This window comes from Homarus americanus, unplaced genomic scaffold (genome assembly GCF_018991925.1).
Source record: "Homarus americanus isolate GMGI-L3 unplaced genomic scaffold, GMGI_Hamer_2.0 scaffold43243, whole genome shotgun sequence".
NCBI lineage: Eukaryota > Metazoa > Arthropoda > Malacostraca > Decapoda > Nephropidae > Homarus > Homarus americanus.
Window position 1 is genome coordinate 234,788 of NW_024721459.1, and position 22,713 is coordinate 257,500.

A 22,713-nucleotide genomic window follows, 5' to 3' on the forward strand; every position below is an offset into this window, starting at 1 on the left:
AAGGTTTAAAAGGGAAGGGTTGTGGCTGGCTGGTATATAAGGGAGGAGATTGGGTTAATTTGGTCTGTTCTTCTCATGTTTAATGAATCCTATACAACAGGAAATAAATCTCAGATGGAGACCAAAAAGATAATATATATATATATTTTTTTTTCTGTCTGTTTGGTCACTCTCAAGCTCCAGAGGTTGACGATAACAGAGTACTGGAAGAACGACGTCGAGGGGAAGGGGGAGGTAGTGGTGACCTGTTTATGTCGTCCTTGATGCGATTTTGTTTTTATCTTGTTGTCGTCGTGAGGTTCTGCAGCACCACACCAGAGGGAGGAGGGTGAGGGGGGGTTGAGTAGGAAGAGGGCCGTGAGGAGGACATCGCAGCAGGGCCGTGGAGGAGGACATCACAGCAGGGCCGTGGAGGAGGACATCACAGCAGGGCCGTGGAGGAGGACATCGCCGTGGAGGAGGCACAGGGACGTCGCAGCAGGGCCGTGGAGGAGGACATCGCAGCAGGGCCGTGGAGGAGGACATCACAGCAGGGCCGTGGAGGAGGACATCGCAGCAGGGCCGTGAGGAGGACATCGCAGCAGGGCCGTAGGGGAAGGGGGCATCGCAGCAGACCATCGTAAAGCATCATTATCGCTGCCTGTGTCCCCTGTTAGCTGGTTGGTGCTCTTCATGAGGCCGAGCACACACACACACACACTCACACACCTCCACTGTCCACTACTGCTGATCCTCATCTTTACTTCCTACAGAAAAAAGAAAAGAAAAAAAGGCAAATCATTTTAACGGACAACAATTTAACGGATATTGTTCGTTAAAAACTTTCTCCTAACATCCTGAGATAGAAGTTAAATTCCTCTTTTTTTTTAACCTAAATTTGACATTATATTGAAAACATTATTGAATCTTGTGTTTAAATGATCAAGTGTTGTGAATTATTGGATGAATATTATCATAACTTAAGGGTAATGAAGAAAATTAAATTACACCCAATAATGGTTGACTTACACCCACACTAGACTCTACAGTACACCAGCTACACCTACTTATGAGTCTATGGTAAATATATATTAATTAACTAACACCTGAATATGTTTCCCTGTCATACACCCTACACCCTGAGACCATTCAATATGTTTCCCTGTCATACACCCTACACCCTGAGACCTTACATCAACTCCATTACACCCACACTACCTCCCCTACACCCACTCTACCTGCCCCTACACCCACTCTACCTCTCTCTACACCCACTCTACCTGCCCCTACACCCACTCTACCTGCCCCTACACCTCCACCCACCTCTGGCCTCGCTGGTAAACACCCTGGATTCCTTCCTGTTGGAGCTGCCTCGTCACGTCTCGCTTGCCAATGCTGTTTAATAACTTTTGGTTGTGCTGGGCTCTCTGCATCTGCTGTCGTTGCTTCTTGCGGATGATCTCCATATAGAGCGCCTCCCGCAGCACCTTCATGGACGCATCGATCGACAAGGAGAGCCCGGATGCCCTTCGTCGGGAGAAACCATTCGGCCAGGTCCTCTTGGCCATACTGATAGTGTCGGGGCTGTTGTTGTTCGTGTTGCTGTTGCTGCTGGTGTTGCTGCCGCTGATGCCGCTGCTGCTGTTGCTCCTGTTGCTCCTGTTGCTGTTCCTGACCTTCCTGAGGCTGTTGATGCCGCTGCTGCCCCCCGTCATGGCCTGGAATAGACCAAAAGATGGCACGAGGTCTTGGGTTAATACTGTAAAATGGTTCTGACACACACACACAGACAGTTCTTTGCAGACACAACACGCACACAGAGTAAAGAAAGAGAATCCTTAACATCCACTGCTCAACACTTACCACTAATACTAAAGTTTTAATTCAGTAAGTGGCCTCTCCTGTACCTTCCTGCCTCCATTCACCCCAAGAGCACAATCGTGTTACTGTTATCCCGGAGTATTTGGGTTCCTTTAAATGGCTCAAGTGACTGTGGTTGGCTTACTGCCTTGCCCGTCAGCATGTTGCCTTATATATATATATCCAGGTCTTGGGCCACTCAGAGAGCATTCATGATAGCTGACCACTTAGAAAGCAGTGATAATAATTGGCCACTCAGAGAGCATTCCAGCGTATATTATGACCGAACATAAATAAAACACACACACACACACACACACACACACACACACACTCGATATAACGGACATTCTTCTCCATATAGTCCGTTAAATAGAGGTTTTACTGTACAGATGTCAGTTACGCTGTGACCAGAATATAAAATAATGCTTCCTGCTTAATAATTCTGTTTATAAGCCTTCCTAATTACGTTCCCGGGAGGATTATAAACACGGGGTAGGGGAGGGAGGGGGAGAGGAGGGGGGGGGAGAGGAGGGGGTGGGGTGGGGGAGGGGTAAGGGGAGATGAAAGAAAGTGAGGGGGGAAGGTGAGGGGGAGGAGGAGGTGATATCATATTCTCGTCCAACATGAAAACAAAACAAGACCCTTCATTAGTTCCATCAACCACACACACACACACACACACACACACACACACACACACACACACACACACACACACACACACACACACACACACACACACACACACACACACACACACACACACACACACACGTCCCTTGTGAGAAAAATAACTAAATAATACAAACAGATAAAAAATAAGTATTATTTTAAGTAGAAAATAAAATACAATTAAAAAAAATAAAAATAAACAAAATAAACAAATAAAATCCCAACTTTTTTCCCAAGCAGGAGGAGGAGGAGGAGGAGGGAGGAGGAGGAGGAGGAGGCGAGGAGGAGAAGGAGGGGGAAGAGGAGGAGGAGGAGGAGGAGGACTTAGCGTGAACTGGGACGACAAATCCTAAGAGCTCGCATGTTGAGGTGTAACGCCCTAACACACGCACACCTGTAAAATATATCCTGAGTGGTGAAGGCAAGACTGAGAGGTTTAACTGAGTGGGGAGTGAGAGGGAGTATGATCTGAGAGGTGATAACTGACTGGGGGTGAGAGGGAGTATGATCTGAGAGGTAATAACTGAGTGGGAAGTGAGGGGTATGATCTGAAAGGTATTAACTGAGTGGGGAGTGTGAGGTAGTATGATCTGAGAGGTATTAACTGAGTGGGGAGTGAGAGGGGGTGTATAATCTGAGTTAGTTGAGTATGATCTGAGTGGTAAATGAATGTGAATGAGAGAGAATGAGATCTGAGTGGGAAATGAGAGAGAATGTGATCCAAAGTCTCAGAGAAATATTCCGTGTTGTGGAAATGTTAAATAAAATCAGTAAGATCTGTTTAATGCACTGAGTGAGTGTGTGTGTGTGTGTGTGTGTGTGTGTGTGTGTGTGTGTGTTTGTGGTGTGTGTGTGTGTGTGTGTGTGTGTGTGTGTGTGTGTGTGTGTGTGATTAAATTCAAGCAGGTAAATTTTAAATGGGAAACATCCATCATTACACAGGCAGGCACCAAAGCGCGAGATGACACACACACACACACATACACACACACACACACACACACACACACACACACACACACACACACACACACAGGCAATTTAAGCTGATCTGATTAAATTATTCAATGAAATTCACCTATGTACATTTCTCTTTATGTGTGTCTGTCTGTCTGTCTGTTTATCTGTCTGTCTGTCTGTCTGTCTGTTGTCGTGTGTCATAAATTATCAACTCCACCTCTCACGTTTGGCTCTCTCTCCTTCACCTAACTAACTAACTAACTCAAAAGCAAGGAACAGGGATAAAGGACAAGAGAGGTGAATTGAAGAAAATTTTAGGAGTAGAAAAAAAACAAAAAAACCCTACTGTTGACACACTTACGACCACCATGGTACAGTCGTTTACTAGTTCACCAATCCAGTGTTTATTTTTTTTTTTAACCAATCAGGACAATGGTGTCGTGAACCTGCCCAGAGTATATCTTACAACAGAAGGAACCGGTCATCAATCTTTAGTCTGTGATCACCTCATTGATTCTTTCCCTCTGTTTCTTTGTCTTTTCGTTCCTCTGTTCCTCTGTCCCTCCGCCCTGCCCTCCGTTCCTGCCTCCGTTCCTCTGTTCCTCTGTCCCTCCGCCCCTCTGCCCTCCGTTCCTGCCCTCCGTTACCTGTCACGTCACTTATAGCCGAGGTTAATGGCGTCGTGTATAAATTCATTATTGTTGTCCAGAAAATAAAAAACTAAAGAGGCCTTGTAGGGATTAATTAAAGGAACATTAATTTTAGTGTATTTGAACCTGTCTAAGAGTGATAGTGATAGTATAGTGCAGTATAGTGATAATATAGTGAGTATAGTATATTATAAGTAACTATATAAACTGTGTCGTATCTAGAATCATAAAACAAAAGCAGAAATCTGGTTTATTTGATCGTAAATGAGATCCAAGTCAAATCAATAACAGATGAAAGGGAAAAAGAGAGAGAAAAAACGAAAAAAAAAAAAACGATAGAAACTCAGGAAAGAAAATATGACAATCAGATGAGACACACAAAGGGAGAGATTCCAATGTGTCTCTGAGTTGTCATAAACAGGATTGAAGATGAAGTGTGGGCGGAGGGGAGTTGGAATCCTTTTCTTTATTTTTATTTTGTTTTTTTTTGGTGCAGTTATGAATGTTAGGTTAGTCTCTCTCTCTCTCTCTCTCTCTCTCTCTCTCTCTCTCTCTCTCTCTCTTTCATGTTTTTTCTCTTTTCCTTCTCTTTTTCCTCTTTGTTTTGCTTTCTCTCTTTCTTTCTCTCTCTCTCGTTTACTCTCTTTCTCTCACTCTTATTCAATCTCTTTCTGTCTCCAGGCAGTGTTTCATTATCCCACATCCATTACCTAACACCCAGGAGACATAGGAGGCCAGGGTGTAGTGTCTCCTCATATCTCTAGCAGTGTTTCATTACCTCCTGCCCCGGGGTATAAACAACGTGTTTTGACTCATCCACTTTAAATAATTCACATCCACGAGCCTATAAACCAGGTGGCTAGATTCTCAGAGGCTGGTCCGATAAATACCCTTTACTCGTAATTGACTCGCTTAAATTACGAGACGAAGTTGGATTCTCTCAAAGGTGTTCGTGAATTGATTAGTCACTCGTAATTGTCCTCGTTTAAGTTACGAGACAATGATCCATTCTGAGAGGGGCTCGTGAATTGATTCGCTTTAGTTACGAGACAAAGTTGGATTCTCAAATATCCTTAAGTTAAAAATATTCTCCCTCAACTTAAATTATCTAAGAGAACATTATTAAACTTACTATATAATGATGAAGGATGAAGAAATTAAGCAAAGATTCTATCGCCACTAAATACCGATGGGATAAATTTTAACGTAAGAATCTTTGAGAATCTAACTTTATGTTGTAGAGAATTAGTTAGTTATTATTGCTACAGTTAAGAGGAAAATGTCAGTCTTAAGTTTTTAATGAAATGTTTTATAGGGTGGGAGAGTTGTTGGTCTAGTATGTATGTATGTATGTATGTATGTATGTATGTATGTATGTATGTATGTATGTATGTATGTATGTATTTTATGACTAGAGGAGCACCTATAACACCCCCCCTCCCTCCTTATAACTCTCAAAACATTAGACATAACATAACAAACATCCAATGTTCTCCTAGCGTACACAACACTGGAGGAAAAAAATCAACTATTTATTTCAGAAGTTCGTAATTATAAGGGAGGGGAAGTAAAGGGGGAAATATACCTGAATTCAATAATTTGTTTAATAATATAATAAATATGAAAGTTACCCCTGGGAATAAATGTTAAATAGGTTTTTTTTTATTTATTATTATTATTATTTATTTTTGAGGTAGATGAATAAAATTTGTATTATATGTTGGACTTTTGTTTATATTCTGTTATATGATGTATAAGAACAGTAAATGATAATAATAATAATAATAATAATAATAATAATAATAATAATAATAATAAAGAGGGAAGAGTAATGTGCGTGTGCGTGTGCGTGTGTGTACCACCATTGTTCTCTGACACATCCGCTCGTCAGCCTTTGTGAAGCGACCTGTTGCCAAGGTAACCATGAGGAGAGACACACACCTGTACCCCTACACACCTGCTGGATCCTCACACCTGTTACACACACCTGCTAGAGTACCACACCAGTTACACATCTCATGACTTAATGGTGAAGATCGGACGGACGGACGGACGGACGGATGGATAGGCGGGGATAGTAGCGAAAAGTAGTTGGATGAGTGAAGAAAGTAGGTAGGCGTGGTGGATGACTTGTGGATGAGTGGGGGAGGTAGGCGTGGTGGATGACTTGTGGATGAGTGGGGGAGGTAGGCGTGGTGGATGACGTGTGGATGAGTGGGGGAGGTAGGCGTGGTGGATGACGTGTGGATGAGTGGGGTAGGTAGGCGTGGTGGATGACGTGTGGATGAGTGGGGTAGGTAGGCGTGGTGGATGACGTGTGGATGAGTGGGGGAGGTAGGCGTGGTGGATGACGTGTGGATGAGTGGGGGAGGGAAGGTAGCCGTGGTGGATGACGTGTGGATGAGTGATGAAGGAAATAAGGAAGACGTGGGTGGTGAAACTCATAATAGTCATCCACTCAACCACTCACCCACCCTGCCCCCGCCCATCATCCATCCCTACCACACACACACACTGTAATAATTAAATTCCTAAAATATCTCAACAGGTTAATAATTTTTTTCTGAACAGGTAATTTAATGCACAAACACTTTTATTGAAATCACAAATATTGAGGACGAGAAGTTATGTAATTCTTTGAAGTTAAAATGCAAAACACACGCGTAAGAGGGAATGGCCTATTGTGATTGGTCCTGGATTTCTATGGAGTCAGTTAGCGCTTTTTCTCATCCATCTCTCTCTCTCTCTCTCTCTCTCTCTCTCTAAGGTAAATAGTAATGATAGTAATTACAATGGCATTTATTGTGGTAATAATAATAATAATAATAATAATAATAATAATAATAATAATAACAATAACAAGAAAGACACTTCCCTCTCAATTGACTTCGTTTGGATTCATTTGCATCCAGAACAACCATCTCAAATGCACAAGATAATTTAAATCGAAAAAGAAAATCTAGTTTGTCTCTTAGAAGCTCATTTGACTCGAACAGAATCTACATAATTCAAAATAAAATTAGTCTTGTGAACGCGGCCGCCTCTCGTCATCATCTTTCCCCTACACTACCACTATCACCTACAACTACCTACCACTATCACCTACAACTACCTACCACTATCACCTACACCTCCCTACCACTATCACCTACACCTCCCTACCACTATCACCTACAACTACCTACCACTATCACCTACACCTCCCTACCACTATCACCTACACCTCCCTACCACTATCACCTACAACTACCTACCACTATCACCTTCACCTCCCTACCACTATCACCTTCACCTCCCTACCACTATCCTATTTCACCTACACCTCCTCCTCCTCCTCAACCCCTTCGTTCACCTTAAGACACAGAACTCATTAAGTAAAGATAATATTTTTACCTGCCCAAGTAATTATCAACAATATTTTTTCTTGTTTATTATCGTCCAAAATATTTCATCTCCTTCAAAAAAAAAACTTTCCCAATATTTTTTTATCTTGCTTATTTTTCCCTCACAATATTAATGAAACTATTATTTTTTTTTTTGAAGGCTTGATTGGTTTTATTATTATTGTTATTATTATTATTAGTATTATTATTATTATTTCGTTTTAGGGTTTATTTTCTTCAGTGGTATATGTTTTTTTTTTATAATTATTTGAGGACGCTAATTTAACCCTTTGAGGACGCTTATTTAACCCTTTGAGGGCGCTTATTTAACCCTTTGAGGACGCTTATTTAACCCTTTGAGGACGCTTATTTAACCCTTTGAGGGCGCTTATTTAACCCTTTGAGGACGCTTATTTAACCCTTTGAGGCTTATTTAACCCTTTGAGGACGCTTATTTAACCCTTTGAGGACGCTTATTTAACCCTTTGAGGGCGCTTATTTAACCCTTTGAGGACGCTTATTTAACCCTTTGAGGACGCTTATTTAACCCTTTGAGGGTGCTTATTTAACCCTTTGAGGACGATTACTGAGAGAAACAGCACCATGAAGATAAGACTGTGATAAGAAGAGTAGGAGTGAGATAAACACAGCATTAAAGTGAGACTGTGAGACTCACCTCATCACCACGGTTGAGAAAGGCAGGGTAGAGGTAGTACCCAGGATCATAAGGAACTAAGTCCTCCAGAGTCACTCCTTCGTTAGCAGTAGGAGACAAGGCAGCTGCACCGTCACGAACACCTTCTGCTCCTTCTGCTGCTGCCGCTGCTGCTGCTACTGCTTCAGACAACGCCTCCTGCAGACGATAGGCAGAAGAGGAGGTTGGGTCCTCTAGCCCGCGTAGAACTTCGCTCTTGTCGTACCTGAAGGAGGAGAGAGAGGAACGAGGTCTTTACACGAGAGAACTCAAGAACTTTTCACAATATTGGTCAAGTTCTGTCGGAGTTTTGTGTGTGTGTGTGTGTGTGAGTGGAGTTATCACACACACACACACACACACACACACACACACACACACACACACACACACACACACAGTCCCAGAAGGCTTTATCTAGCATACTATATATAGGGTCAAAGTGACAGAGAACGACCACTAAAGAGATGAACCAGACATAAACACACACACGAACCTCCCACCCTTACTACCAACACCTCAGAGGGAATCCTACACAATAACTACAAAACTAACTCCCTTATCCACCTTATCCATTCATTCCTATCCATGTGTTCTCATTTTATATCCACCTATATAAGTATTCCAACTTATCCTCCAAACGACTAAATTCTCTCACGTAATTCGAGGCTTGGGATGAAGTGCTTGTTGTGTATGTGAACTAGTGGTGTTACTGGAGGGGGGAAGGTCTGGTCTGTTGGCTCGATCACATACCCGGTAGGTTGGTGTTGTTTACTGTCAGTCTGGGTGTTTGTTTGGTACTGAGACGAGGAGCTGGTAGTGTGTTTGGTGTGTTTGTTTGTTTAGGTGAGTTATTGTGAATATATAGAAACATGAAATCTGGCTCAGCTATCAGACACACCTGTTGTATTTATCTTAATTGGCCAGGTAACTCTATGGCAATAAACAATTACTAACACCAATTTACAATAAGCTATTTAATGGTTCAGGATTTTATATATATTTTTTCTTATATTGTCATTTTATGTGTAATCTTTAAATATTTTGGTAAAATATAGTTAGAGAATCAGGGGTTTTTAATTAATGGTTTGTGTTTGGTAATAATTAATTAATCTGTCTGGTGATGCTGTTTGTAATGTGGGTAAATACAGAGAGAGAGAGAGAGAGAGAGAGAGAGAGAGAGAGAGAGAATCAATGTCTGTTTCTCTTTCTGTCTCTCCTTAAATTTCCCTCAAACTGTCTCTCTCTCTCTCTTTTACCCTTAGCTCTTTTCTCTCTCTCATCCTGCTCTCTCTCTCTCTCCTCTCTTAATTTAACCCTTTTAACCCCTTTCTACTCCCTGTCTCTCTCTCTCTCTCTCTCGCCCACTTCCCTCTCACTCCCCATATCAATCACCCTCTCACACCCCCCCCTCTCACCCCACTCCACCACCACTCACCCAGTATAATCAGCAACAGACGAAGGAGCACCAGCAGAGTCGGTGTTCCCCTGGCGTGAGAGGAAGGGTTGTAGGTCATCCTGGGACAGCTCCTGGGGGTGAGGCAGAGAGAGGAGGGAGGAGGTATCCGCCCGTCCGCCACCCAGGGACAAACACCAGGCAAGAGGGAACAAGCCCATCACACCCAACATAGCCGCCCGGAATAACACCATCACTGTAGAAGGGGCAGAAAGGGGTAACATTAATTAGTGTTTTTAACGGATAGTGATAGACTTTTATTTAACGGATTTTAGGAGAGAAAATCCGTTATATCGAAATGATTTACTGTGAAACTTCTATTTAATGGACTATAAGATATAAATATTGTCCGTTATATCAAATTTTGTTATAGTGAGAAGCTCTCTCTTACGGACTATATAAGAAATGAAAGTCCGTTATATCGAGGGGTCCGTTAATTGTGAAAATCTCCTATAACATACATGGTCTAGCGTTCACGTGGTGTGTGTGTGTGTGTGTGTGTGTGCGTGTGTGTGTGTGTGTGTGTGTGTGTGTGTGTTTTGTTATTCTATGTATTTTTCTCTCGTGTTTATACAGAAGGTGCGTGAGTGTGTCCAGTTGTCTCTATCAGTTCCTGGAATGAGTGCATTTATATCAGCCTGTGTGTGTGTGTGTGTGTGTGTGTGTGTGTGTGTGTGTCTGTGTGTGTGTGTACGTGTGTGTGTGTGTGTGTACATTTGTGTGTGTGTCTGTGTCTTTATGTATACATGTACGAGTTTTGTATGTAAATATATAAGTATGTCATTATATACATTCATTAATACACATATATAGTTTTTCCCAGTATTCATCACATAATTCTAAACTTTTATATTTTAGGCTCCAAAATGTACTGAACAACCATAGTCTAGTAACATCACCTGTCATTAAAATTAACTACACCAATTCTACAGTTTTTTTTTTCACAACAGTAAACTAACGAGTCGCACTTTTTGTGGATATATCTGTTAGAGTTTTTAAGGATGAGAATAAAACGAAAAATACTGGATGGACTAATGTAGTTTTGCGAAAATAGTATATAGATATATATATATTAAATGAATGAAGAATATATACGTTTATTTCAAAGGCTTTAGGATGTTTTTTAATAGAATATATTCCACTTGTTATATACCAAGAGGATTGATACATTTTCAGACACTAAAATATTATAGAACAAAATTTTAATGATAATAATCGTATATACATTTTTTTCAATCATAGCAACAGGGTACTAATAATAATATGTAGAAATAATTACAGTGATAATATATAAAAATACATCAGAAATATTATAAAATTGGTGATAATTACATAATAATTTGAGTGTACGATAATTTTTCCCGACACGTCATTCAGAGAGCGCGTGTCGGGGCAGCCAGGTGTATGTGTAAAATTAAATCCTATCACTTAACCCACTGAATCCACAGTTATTATCAAAGTCAACAATTTATTTAATAGTGTTTATTTTATAGAAACTCGTGTGTATGTAATTAGCCTTTTTTTCAACAAATCAGTGATAAATATTTGTCATTAAAGTTAGCGGGAGTCAGAACGTATGTAAGCGAGCCTGGTAATAAACTCTACGGAAACATCCAGCCACGTTTCACTATCTCGTCTCTATACAGTACGTGGTGTGTGTGGAGTGTTGTGTTAATTATTATATTCTCTTTTATTCTGTCCTTCATACACACACACACACACACACACACACACACACACCTACACTTACACCTACACTTATGGTTACACTTACACTTCCTAACAAACACAGAGAAACGTGGTGGCAGTGAGGAGAATCACTACCGGAATCACCAAACCATTAAAGTGTACTAAGCTTTGAGCAGCCAGGCATTCAGAGTTTTATGATGACCGCCTCCTCCTCCTCCTCCTCCTCCTCCTCTTCTTCCTCTTCATCCTCCTCCTCTTCTCCATCCTCCTCCTCCTCCTCCATAATACCTCCCTGTTCTTCCTCCTTCTCCACTTCTTCCTCATATTCCACAACTTTTTCGTATTTCTTCTCCTTCCTATCCTTCTTCAACCCCCTTTCCCTCTTCCTCCACCTCCTCTTCCTCCTCCTTTATCCTCTCTTCTTCCTCCTCTTCCTCTCTACCACGATAAATATTTACACTGTACACACAATTTACATTTCCATTCTCCATAAAACTCACCCCAAAGAACATCAGTGAAAAAGACACGACGCGTTATTACCATTTTAGCAGCGGGAGACGAGATTAAATTTATCTATGAATATTATGAAATGTTTATATCCCGAATTTATATATAATGTTTAAAAAAAATAATAATTATTGTATTTACTTACTTTAGATGTTAATAATATATAAATAAATGTTAGTCTTGTTTCTTCTGAGGATTTAGCAGTTATATATGATTTATGTAATATAATTTTATACAAGGTTATTTTAATTACAGTACTAGATCAATTATAAGAAATATTTTATACAAGTAATGTCTTAAATTATAGATATATGAAATAAGAGAAATACTACAGTGATTATAGATAAATAAATACTAGACACATATTCTAATAGGAATTTATATACCGTGGTAGTTACCTTAATGAGTGAAATAGACATAGACATACAGCCAGACAGAAAAACAGACATTAATAATCCTAAATATAGACAGACACACACAGGAAGACATACAGACATTCTTCCTGTCTTAACTTACCTCCCGTCTCCTTTGTGTTCCGACATAGGGAGGAGGGAGGGAGGGGTGAGGAAAGGGAGGGGGTGAGGAAAGGGAGAGGGGGGGGGTATTGACCAGACATAGAGATGCGTTCAGCCATGCGAAAGGATGGCTGACAATGGTTCACTTAGCAACGTTGACGAGGCCTCTGGTCGATCATCTCTCTCGCTTGGTTAGTGAGGGAGGTGAGTGCGTGGGTGGGGTGTGTTGGAGGGAGGGAGGTGGGAGCGTGGAGTGTGTTGAAGGGAGGGAAGTGATGGAGTTGGTGGGGGATGGAGGGAGGTGGGTGCGTGGGTGGAAGGGAATGGGGTAGGGAAGTGAGTTCGTTAGGGATGTGAGTGCGTTAGGAGGAAGTAGGTGCGTTACAGGGTTGGTAAGTGGGGTAGGGGAATGAGGGAGTGAGGAGGGGATGGGGAATTATTACTGTTGCTGCTACTATTGGACACTCAGTCACTAGACCACTCAGAGAGCTTAAGTCACTGGCCAATCAGAGAGCTTAAGTCACTGGCCACTCAGAGAGCCTAAGTCACTAGCCAATCAGAGAGCTTAAGTCACTGGCCACTCGGAGAGCTTTAAGTCACTGGCCAATCAGAGAGCTTAAGTCACTAGCCAATCAGAGAGCTTAAAGTCACTAGACCACTCAGAGAGCTTAAAGTCATTGGCCACTCAGAGAGCTTAAAGTCACTAGCCAATCAGAGAGCTTAAAGTCACTAGACCACTCAGAGAGCTTAAAGTCATTGGCCAATCACAGAGCTTAAGTTTACAGCCCGTTCCCTTCCGAGGTCAAGCAATTCGGAGTCGTGTCATTAGTAGCGGATATCTCTCTGCAGATACGACCAAGAGAACGACCTGACCTTATGAACTTTAATTAACTCGCAGGTGAGGACGACTGGTCGAGTGAGTTTGTACTGTAGAACCAATGGTCAACACGAGCGGTCACATACATACATACATACATACATACATACATACATACATACATACATACATACATACATACTCAAATAAAGGAAAAGTAAATTATTTCACCATTCTTGCTTTAATTTTTCGTTTATCTTAATCATCACCTGTTGACGTCAATTATCACCTGTTGACGTCAATTATATCACCTGTTGACGTCAATTATCACCTGTTGACGTCAATTATCACCTGTTGACGTCAATTATCACCTGTTGACGTCAATTATATCACCTGTTGACGTCAATTATCACCTGTTGACGTCAATTATCACCTGTTGACGTCAATTATCACCTGTTGACGTCAATCATCACCTGTTTTCTGTGTCGTATATTAACTCAAACACAAAAGTCAACCTGAAGAGAAAGACACAAATAAATTTCTCTACGTCAAATGATTACGTGTATGTGTGTGTGTGTGCGTGTGTGTGTGTGTGTGTAGGAAAGGGGGGGGATACAAACAAATCCAATACAAAAATGAAAATCGTGGTTTTTTGTTTTTTTTTTTTGCTTTTTCCAATGTAATTAATTTTGTCAATATTTCAGTTTTCGTGTATTAAAATATTTCATTATTATCTAAAACACTATTGAGAGAATGTCAATAATATACCTGATGTGTTTGTGTGTGTTTTATTGGCTTGTTTTTGTTGTTTTATTTGACACTTGAGTTTTAGGATTATTTAATGTTTTTTGTTTGTTTTTTATTCATTAATTAAACCGACAAAAGGTATTTACTTTTACCTGGTGGGGTTTATGTAATGGTTTATGTAATGGTTCTTGGGATTTTGTTATTGATGTTATTGATGATGTTGTTGTGATTGTTGTTGTTGTTATGTTCATAATATACACGCCCTTATGGTTCTCTTTTATACAACACGGAAACAGAACAAAGAAAAAGAGAGACATTAACTCTTCACAATCTCTCTCTCTCAATGTGTCTCTCTGTCTCCCTCTGTCTGCCTCTCTATATCTCTGCCCCCGTCTCTCTCTCTCTCTCTCTCTCTCTCTCTCTCTCTCTCTCACTTCATAAATCAACAGAATCTGCAGGCAGGTAAGTGATGTACAGATAATTAATTGCTGTCACTTCCCCACGTCACGCGAGTTTGAGCGACAGTGCCTGAGTGAATTGGATGGCAAGTATGTCACGTTTACTCGGCAATGTTATCGTAACTCCAAAAAAAAAATCGGATTCAGTTCGTTATATCGGATTTAGTGAACGATGGAATTTTTTGGGGGTGGGGTGTATATAGTGAAACCTCCATATACCGGACTTTACTTTTTTCGATATAACGGATTTTCCTCTCTATATAGTTCGTTACATGGGGATTTCACATCTAATGGACTCTCGGTTTTACGAACTTCTCTCTGGTAATACTTATACACATCAGTAGAATCTGACGTTACCTACCTGAGCACACCTGTAGATTCTAATGTTTACCTGTGTGAGTTTATATCTAATTAATCCTCTTCTTGGTAGGAGTGTTAAATAGTCTCATAAATCCAGGTTAAATCCGTATAATCTCAGTAGTGTTAATCTTGTTTAAAGTTAATCTAACCTCCCTACAGGTAAACAAGGTGAATTTCCCAGTGATTTGACGAAGTGTGTGTTGACAGTGAGAGCGGATATCCCAGACTACGCTCACTCAGTCACAAACCAATCACACGGGATAGGAGTAACACGCCTTTAACACACGCCTCCTTCATCACACGCCTTTATCACACGCCTCCTTCATCACACGCCATCATCGCACGCCATCATCATCACACGCCTCCATCTTCACACGCCTTTCATATATGACTAAACTAGCTGTCTATCGTGGTCTTAAATATAGGTTTTGTTATAGAGAAAGTAAACAATAATAGATGCGATGTTCTTTTGTTTACAAGTTGTGAGGAGTAAACAAGAGGATGTAAATAAAAATATTTCCTTACGAGTTTGTGTGAAATATTATGAAACAACGGATGAAGAATTTTGATAATCTTGCCGAGATAACAGAAATTTACTGTTCATTTTGGAATTTATCGAACCCCTAAAGTACAGTGAAACTTCCATATAACGGACTTCTCTCTCCATACACTCCGTTAGATGGAGGTTTTACATCTAATGGACCCTCGATATAACGGAATTTCATCTACATACACTCCGTTAGATGGAGATTTTACATCTAACGGACCCTCGATATAACGGAATTTCATCTTCATGTAGTCCGTTAAATAGAGATTCTCCCCTTAAAGGTCATATGATGTAATAACCTCAAATAGGTCAGAGTTATTTTATACAATTTAATTCTCGAACTAAACACGTTCGATGATTCAACAAATTTAAATTTTAATCACAATTGTAAGTTATAAAAATCCAACTTATATAAAATTAATCAGTAAAGATTAGATTAAATTATCACTACGGTTTTAAATCATAAGGTGAAATGAACTAGGGTGTCTATTCTTCACGTCCTCACAAACCACATTAATATCTCTCTCTCTCTCTCTCTCTCTCTCTCTCTCTCTCTCTCTCTCCTTTAATGTAAACATATTCTAAAATTTGCATCTTATCTCCGAGCCATTTGCCACAACGGGTGTTAAAGAAATGGCCCCGTAACTCACCCAACAACCCAGCCAAGCCAGCCATTCGCAACCTGAGTTTACCGCCAGTTTACAGTTAAAGAGAAAAGGCATTAAAATGTCGTGGGTTCTCATAGACACTGTTGTATGGCACTGTTGTATGGCACTGTTGTATGGCACTGTTGTATGGCACTGTTTTATGGCACTGTTTTATGGCACTGTTGTATAGCACTGTTGTATGGCACTGTTTTATGGCACTGTTGTATGGCACTGTTGTATGGCACTGTTTTATGGCACTGTTGTATAGCACTGTTGTATGGCACTGTTTATGGCACTGTTGTATGGCACTGTTTTGGCACTGTTTTGTATGGCACTGTTGTATAGCACTGTTGTATGGCACTGTTTTATGGCACTGTTGTATGGCACTGTTGTATGGCACTGTTTTATGGCACTGTTTTATGGCACTGTTTTATGGCACTGTTTTATGGCACTGTTTTATGGCACTGTTGTATAGCACTGTTTTATGATCAGTTATTTTCACTAAGGATACTATACCAGGCCAATTGGTTCTGAACACATTGTAAACACGACCATTCGAACCTACACGAAAAACAATATCTTACAGAGATAAATTATTCAACAATAATAAAAGTAACTTATCATAACAAAACAAAATCCTTCTCATTTCCTACAATATCCCACAGTCCCATTCTACCACTAGCACAAAAGTCCACCAACACTACTTTTTGTTTCATTTTACTTTACTCGAGAACTTTTGCAAATATAATTAAAAAAATAGTTCAGAGGGGTGTGTGTGTGTGTGTGTGTGTGTGTGTGTGCGTGTGTGTAAGTGTGTGTGTGTGTGTGTGTGTGCGTGTGTAGGCAAATAGCTAGACGATCGAAAAACAAAAGAGGGTCAGTAACTCGACATTGTGAAGTTGTGAACGCATTAGGTAAATTGGAATACCGGAGAGAGAGAGAGAGAGAGAGAGAGAGAGAGAGAGAGAGAGAGAGTTCATGCCAGACTCTGCTGTGAAATTTTACGGATGACTCGTAGGTAAAGTAGATTAAAAAATAAAGAAGAAGAATAAAGAAAAAAGGAATTGATGATTATAATGATGAAAGATATAGTGATGATGACTTTTATGTTTATGATCATTATAACAACAACAATATTACTACTACTACTACTACTACTACTACTACTACTAACAACAATAGTAATAATAATATGACCTCCAAACCATTAAGACAACACCAGAGCCCCCGCCCCCTCTCCCCCCTCCAGCAATAAGCAGGTACACAGGTCTATATTAAGAGCTAATTACCTGGACACACCTTCGGCAAAACACCTTCAAAGAATTTCATAATCATTTAATTACCTCACCTGGAATTTCCTGTTTTTTTTAGTAATTTGACATGTATGTATGTATGTATGTATGTATGTATGTATGTATGTATGTATGTATGTATGTATGTATGTATGTATGTATGTATGTATGTATGTATGTATGTATGTATGTATGTATGTATGTATGTATGTATGTATGTATGTATCACCAAGGAATCTAACACAAACAAACAAAAACACTCTATGATAACTGACTATTATTATCTATCCCATGTATGATAATTAACTCGATAGATATATTAATTAGGGTTTGATGAGTATAATTAATCCGGTTAAGTGCATCTAATCCTTCCCATGATGAGTAAAATCGTTAATAAAGGCTCTATAATTCGTTTAATTGGGACGGTTTAATGGAGCGATCTGGTATAATTATAACACCCCCTATAATCAGATTATATTAAAGGTACAGTTAGTGTGTGAGTATACGAATCAAGGGAGGGGCAGGTGGAGGGGAGGGGGAGGGAGGGGAGGGGAGGAGGGGAGGGGAGGGAGGGAGGGGAGGGGAGGGGAGGGAGGAGGGGAGGGGAGGGGAGGTGGAGGGGAGAGGAGGGAGGGGAGAGGGAGGGGAGGGAGGGGAGGAGGAGGGTGGAGGAAGGAGGTGTAGAGGAGGAGGTGAGGGAGGGCAGGGAGGGAGGGTAGGGAGGTTTCCTGAAACGGCATCTACTTGTGTATATAATTGGTGGTATTAAGGCTCCATTTATTCTCTCATCTGTCTGTCTGTCTGTCTGTTTGTCTGTGCCTGTCTGTGTCTGTCTGTCTGTCTTATTTCTACCATATCCCCGGGTCTCTCTCTCTCTCTTCTCTTCTTTCTAAAGACACACACACACACAATTCTGAGCAATGACTTACAAGAATACCCAGGAACAGGCTGACACTTAAGGAACAAACATCAACGTTACCAACACAAGACAGGTTATATATACATAATGTGTTCTTTGTATACATGTAAAATATGTATAATAATGTGTATAAAGAAAAACATGGAGATCGCTCGTGTGTGTGTGTGTGTGTGTGTGTGTGTGTGTGTGTGTGGTAATGGTAGTGGTGTAGTACTGATGGGATTGATGGGAATGGTAATAGTAGTAGTAGTAGTAGCTGTAGTAGTAGTAGTGGTAATGGTGGTAATGATGGTAATTGTGGTAGTGATGGTAGAGGACAACAGACAACACAAGACGTCACTATATCGTCACCATAAAAGGCTTCATTCCTCCTCATTGGCTGATAAAAAGAACATACCAACCATGTATCCAATCAGAGAACACTACTGGGAAATTTTAAACCAATAAGCTACCAGTATCGGAAGATGTAAACCAATCAGAGAGACGTAAAGATGGACCTCATGAAGAGCATAACTGTGGGCGTAAGTTAACGAGTGGGCGGGGCATCGTAACAAGCCTGACAACTAAAGTACTGGCTCTAACCACTGATGATGTAATATTCCAAGGCCAATGTAAACCTCTTGTCTCCTGATTCACCCCACAAGATGATTTCTAATTGGCGGGTTTCCGAAAATAAAAATGAGGATAGTGAGGATAGTGATGATGTGAGTGGTGGTGAAGATAGTGATGAATGTGAATGGTGAGGATAATGTTACTCTGAGCGGTGAGGATAGTGAGGATAGTGATGATGTGAGTGGTGGTGAAGATAGTGATGAATGTGAATGGTGAGGATAATGTTACTCTGAGCGGTGAGGATAGCGAGGATAGTGATGATGTGAGTGGTGGTGAAGCTAGTGATGAATGTGAATGGTGAGGATAATGTTACTCTGAGCGGTGAGGATAGTGAGGATAGTGATGATAGCGAGTGGTGAGGAGACAGCATGAACCTTGAACCTCCTTAAGCTGCTCTAAGGTTCTTGTTACACCTCAGGGAGCCAAGTGACTACACCTGACTTCAGCCAATTAGGGACCAGGTAAGTGCCAGGTGAAGATGGGGTGTCGGATGTTGTAATGATATAACAGGCGGAGGGAGGGAGGGAGGGAGGAAAGGAGGGAGGGGGAGGAAGGAGGAGGGGAGGGAGGAGGAGGGAGGAAGAGGGAGGGAGGGAAGGAGGGAGGGAGGAAAAGGAGAGATAGAAGGAGGGAGGAAGAAGAGAAATGGAGGGGGAAGGAAGAATAGAAGGAGGAAGGAAGGAAGATATAAGATGGAAGGAGGAAAGAAAAGAGATGGAGAAGGAATGAATAAATGAAGGAAAGAAAGCAAGAAAATGAGAGAGAAACAAAAAGATGATAAAGATGAGGGAGAGAAGATTCGCAAATATTTCACCCCAATATGTATCCCCTATCTCCCTGTATCAACAAGAACGTCACTACATAACACATCATTCTACAGTCGTCTCAGGCTTCCCACATTCAGCCCATATCAGTCTTTTCCCAGGGCTCCCCCACTACTCTTCCTTAGTGACGGTAATGGATATGGACGGATGAGTGGATGGATGGGTAGGTGGATGGATAGGTGGATGGGTAGGTGGATGGGTGGGTGGATGGGTAGGTGGATGGGTAGGTGGATAAGTGGATGGATGGGTAGGTGGATGGGTAGGATGAGTGGGTGGATGGGTAGGTGATGGATAGGATGGGTAGGTGGATGGGTAGGTGGATGGCAGGGTGATGGGTAGGTGGATGGGTAGGGTGGATGGGGTAGGTGGATGGGGTAGGTGGATGGAAGTAGGTGGATGGGTAGGATGGCAGGGTAAGATTTTTTCTTTTATCTCTGTTGAAGGAGGAGGCTGAGGGAGGAGGAAGGGAGGGAGGGAAGGGGAAGGAGGGAGGGAAGGGGAAGGAGGGAGGGAAGGGGAAGGAGGGAGAGAGGATGGTTGGGAGGATGTCTCTCTACCTGTACCGATCAAAAGATAGAGAGATATAGAGAGAGAGAGAGAGATATCTTCACTACCTATCCCCTACACAGGCATCCATCTCACGTCCTGGCAACACAATTAGGAGTAAGCGAGAGGGAGAGGGAGAGGGAGGTGAGGAAGAGGGAGAGGGAGAGGGAGAGGGAGGTGAGGAAGAGGGAGGTGAGGAAGTAATGTTAGTAATGGACACGAGGGAGAGTGTGTGTGTGTTGATGGAATCCGGATCTCCAAGAACGCCCCAAGAGATGAATCCCCCTCGAACCAATCAGTGTTATAGAGAACGCACACCCTCCTCGGTTTTTAGGAGGAGTGTGTGTGTTTGTTGTTGTTATTACTATTATTAAAGTGTAGGGGAGGGTATAGGTGAGGGTGGTGGTGGTGTGGCAGGTGAGGAAGGTGTTCAGCAGGTGGTGCAGGCAGGTAAGAAATGATCATTTGTCACGTCTGGATCCAAGTGTCAATACCTGGTTCCCACACACACTTGTTACCTGTCCTCACCTGCTGAGCTGCCTACCACCACCATCATCACCACCATCATCATCACCACCATCATCATCACCACTACCACCACCATCATCATCACTACCACCACCATCACCACTAACACTATCACTACCACCATCACTACCACCACAATATGTGATAAAAATTATATATAAATAACAAATACGTTTTTTTTTCTATCATAGAGATGTTAAAAGGAAGCGCTGGATTAATATTTTACGAAGTTACTGAAGAATATGACCAATATATCACCAGGGGTACCAACACAAGTCTGCCCAAGTGTATTTATTTTATTTTCTATTTCACCTTTATGTAACAATTCATTTTTTCTCCTCATCTGTCAGCCAATAAGAAACAGCTTTGTGAAGTCAGGTATGAGATAATCCTTTTGTATTGGTCTCGGCAGGTGACGTCACAAGAGGACGGAACTAATAAACAAACAATTGGGTAACCTTGCTTGTTACATAGCTCCGCCCACTGGACAAGTACCCCTCTGATTGGCTAAATATTCCCGAGCTGTTTCCTTATTGGCTAAATATTCCCGAGCTGTTTCCTTATTGGCTAAATATTCCCAAGCTATTTCCTTATTGGCTAAACGACAATATAGTTCCCCAAACACTCAACAGATGTCTCAATTACACACTTTACCAGACCCATCAACCTTCCCGGTGTTCTCATTGGTTGAAAATTTTCCAGTGTGATGTGTTATTGGCTGACTCTCCACCGTGGTGTTTGTCTTAATGGCCATTGACGTCAAACGGTAGGTAATATGTGTTTATTCGTTCCAATATAACGAAGTCGTTGTATCGATTGGTCGTTAATTAGTGTTAGAATAAATTTGTCTTTGTTTTTGATGGTTTTATTATGTTTTTCTCAGTATATTGAGAGAGAGAGAGAGAGAGAGAGAGAGAGAGAGAGAGAGAGAGAGAGAGAGAGAGAGAGAGAGAGAGAGAGAGAGAGCGTAACACACACATATACAGAACCTTTCATTATCTCTACCTAGTAAACATTGGTAACATTGGTACCCTACGTCATATCTACCTGGTGAACATTGGCAAAACACTGATACCGTATAACATTACTAATCTTATATAATACATAAAACATATTAAGACGTATTATATATAAGGTATATTAATTACACAGAGAGAGACTACATAGGTGACACAGGTGGGCAGTCACCTTCACCTGCCCTCGTCAACAACATCCAGGTGTTAATTGGAAAAAAATTAAGGTTGAATTAAATCTCTCTTACCTCCTCCTCTTCTTTATCTTCTTGTTTTTCTTACTCCTCCTCCTCCTCCTCCTCCTTTTCTTTACCATCCTCCTCCTTCCTCTCCATCCACCTCCTCCTACTCTTCCTCCTATTCAATTTCCTTCACCATCCTCCTCCTCCTAGCCTATCCCCCTCTTCTTCCCTCTCCTCCTCCTCCTCGCCTATCCCTCTTTTCTTCCCTCTCCTCTTCCTCCTCCTCCCTATCCCTCTCTTCTTCCCTCTCCTTCCTCCTCCTCCTTCCATCCTCTCCTCTTCCTCCTCTTCCTCCTCCTCCGCTAATCCTCCTCTTCCTCCTCCTCCGCCTATCCTCTTCTCTCCCTCTCCTCCTCGGCCTATCCTCTTCTTCCCTCCTTCCTCCTCCTCCTATCCCTCCTCTCCTCCTCTTCCCTCCTCCTCCTCGCCAACTCTTCCCTCCTCCTCCCTCCTCGCCTATCCCTCTTCCCTCTCTTCCTCCTCCTCGCCCATCCCTCTCTTCTTCCCTCTCCTTCCTCCTCCTCCTGCCCATCCCTCTCTTCTTCCCTCTCCTCTTCCTCCTCCTCCTCCCTATCCATCTCCAGGCATCAACAGTTAAGCTGTAAAATTAGATTAAGAATTTTTCACATCACCTGAATATTAGAATCTCCAGCTTATTTCACCTGATGATTAAACACCTCCTAACCTAACCTAACCTAACCTAACCTAACCTAACCTAACCTAACCTAACCTAACCAAGCTTTCCATCACACGAGACGTAAAAAAACCCCAGACCAACGTAAAACGACTATAA

General features: G+C 41.5%; 1 protein-coding gene across 2 annotated transcripts in view; it reads right to left on the reverse strand.

The window, feature by feature from the left end:
- Positions 1 to 472: 472 nt before the first annotated feature.
- LOC121861710 overlaps positions 473 to 22,713 on the reverse strand; it is an 84,419-nt gene continuing 62,178 nt past the window's right edge. For both annotated transcript variants that reach the window (XM_042359622.1, XM_042359623.1), the window contains exons 2-5: positions 9,640 to 9,853; positions 8,184 to 8,427; positions 1,303 to 1,697; positions 473 to 746 (exon numbers count right to left, since the gene is read on the reverse strand). In XM_042359622.1, coding sequence (XP_042215556.1) covers positions 740 to 746; positions 1,303 to 1,697; positions 8,184 to 8,427; positions 9,640 to 9,851 — 858 coding nt within the window. In that variant the 5' untranslated portion in view covers positions 9,852 to 9,853 and the 3' untranslated portion in view covers positions 473 to 739. The remainder of the gene's footprint in view (positions 747 to 1,302; positions 1,698 to 8,183; positions 8,428 to 9,639; positions 9,854 to 22,713) is intronic.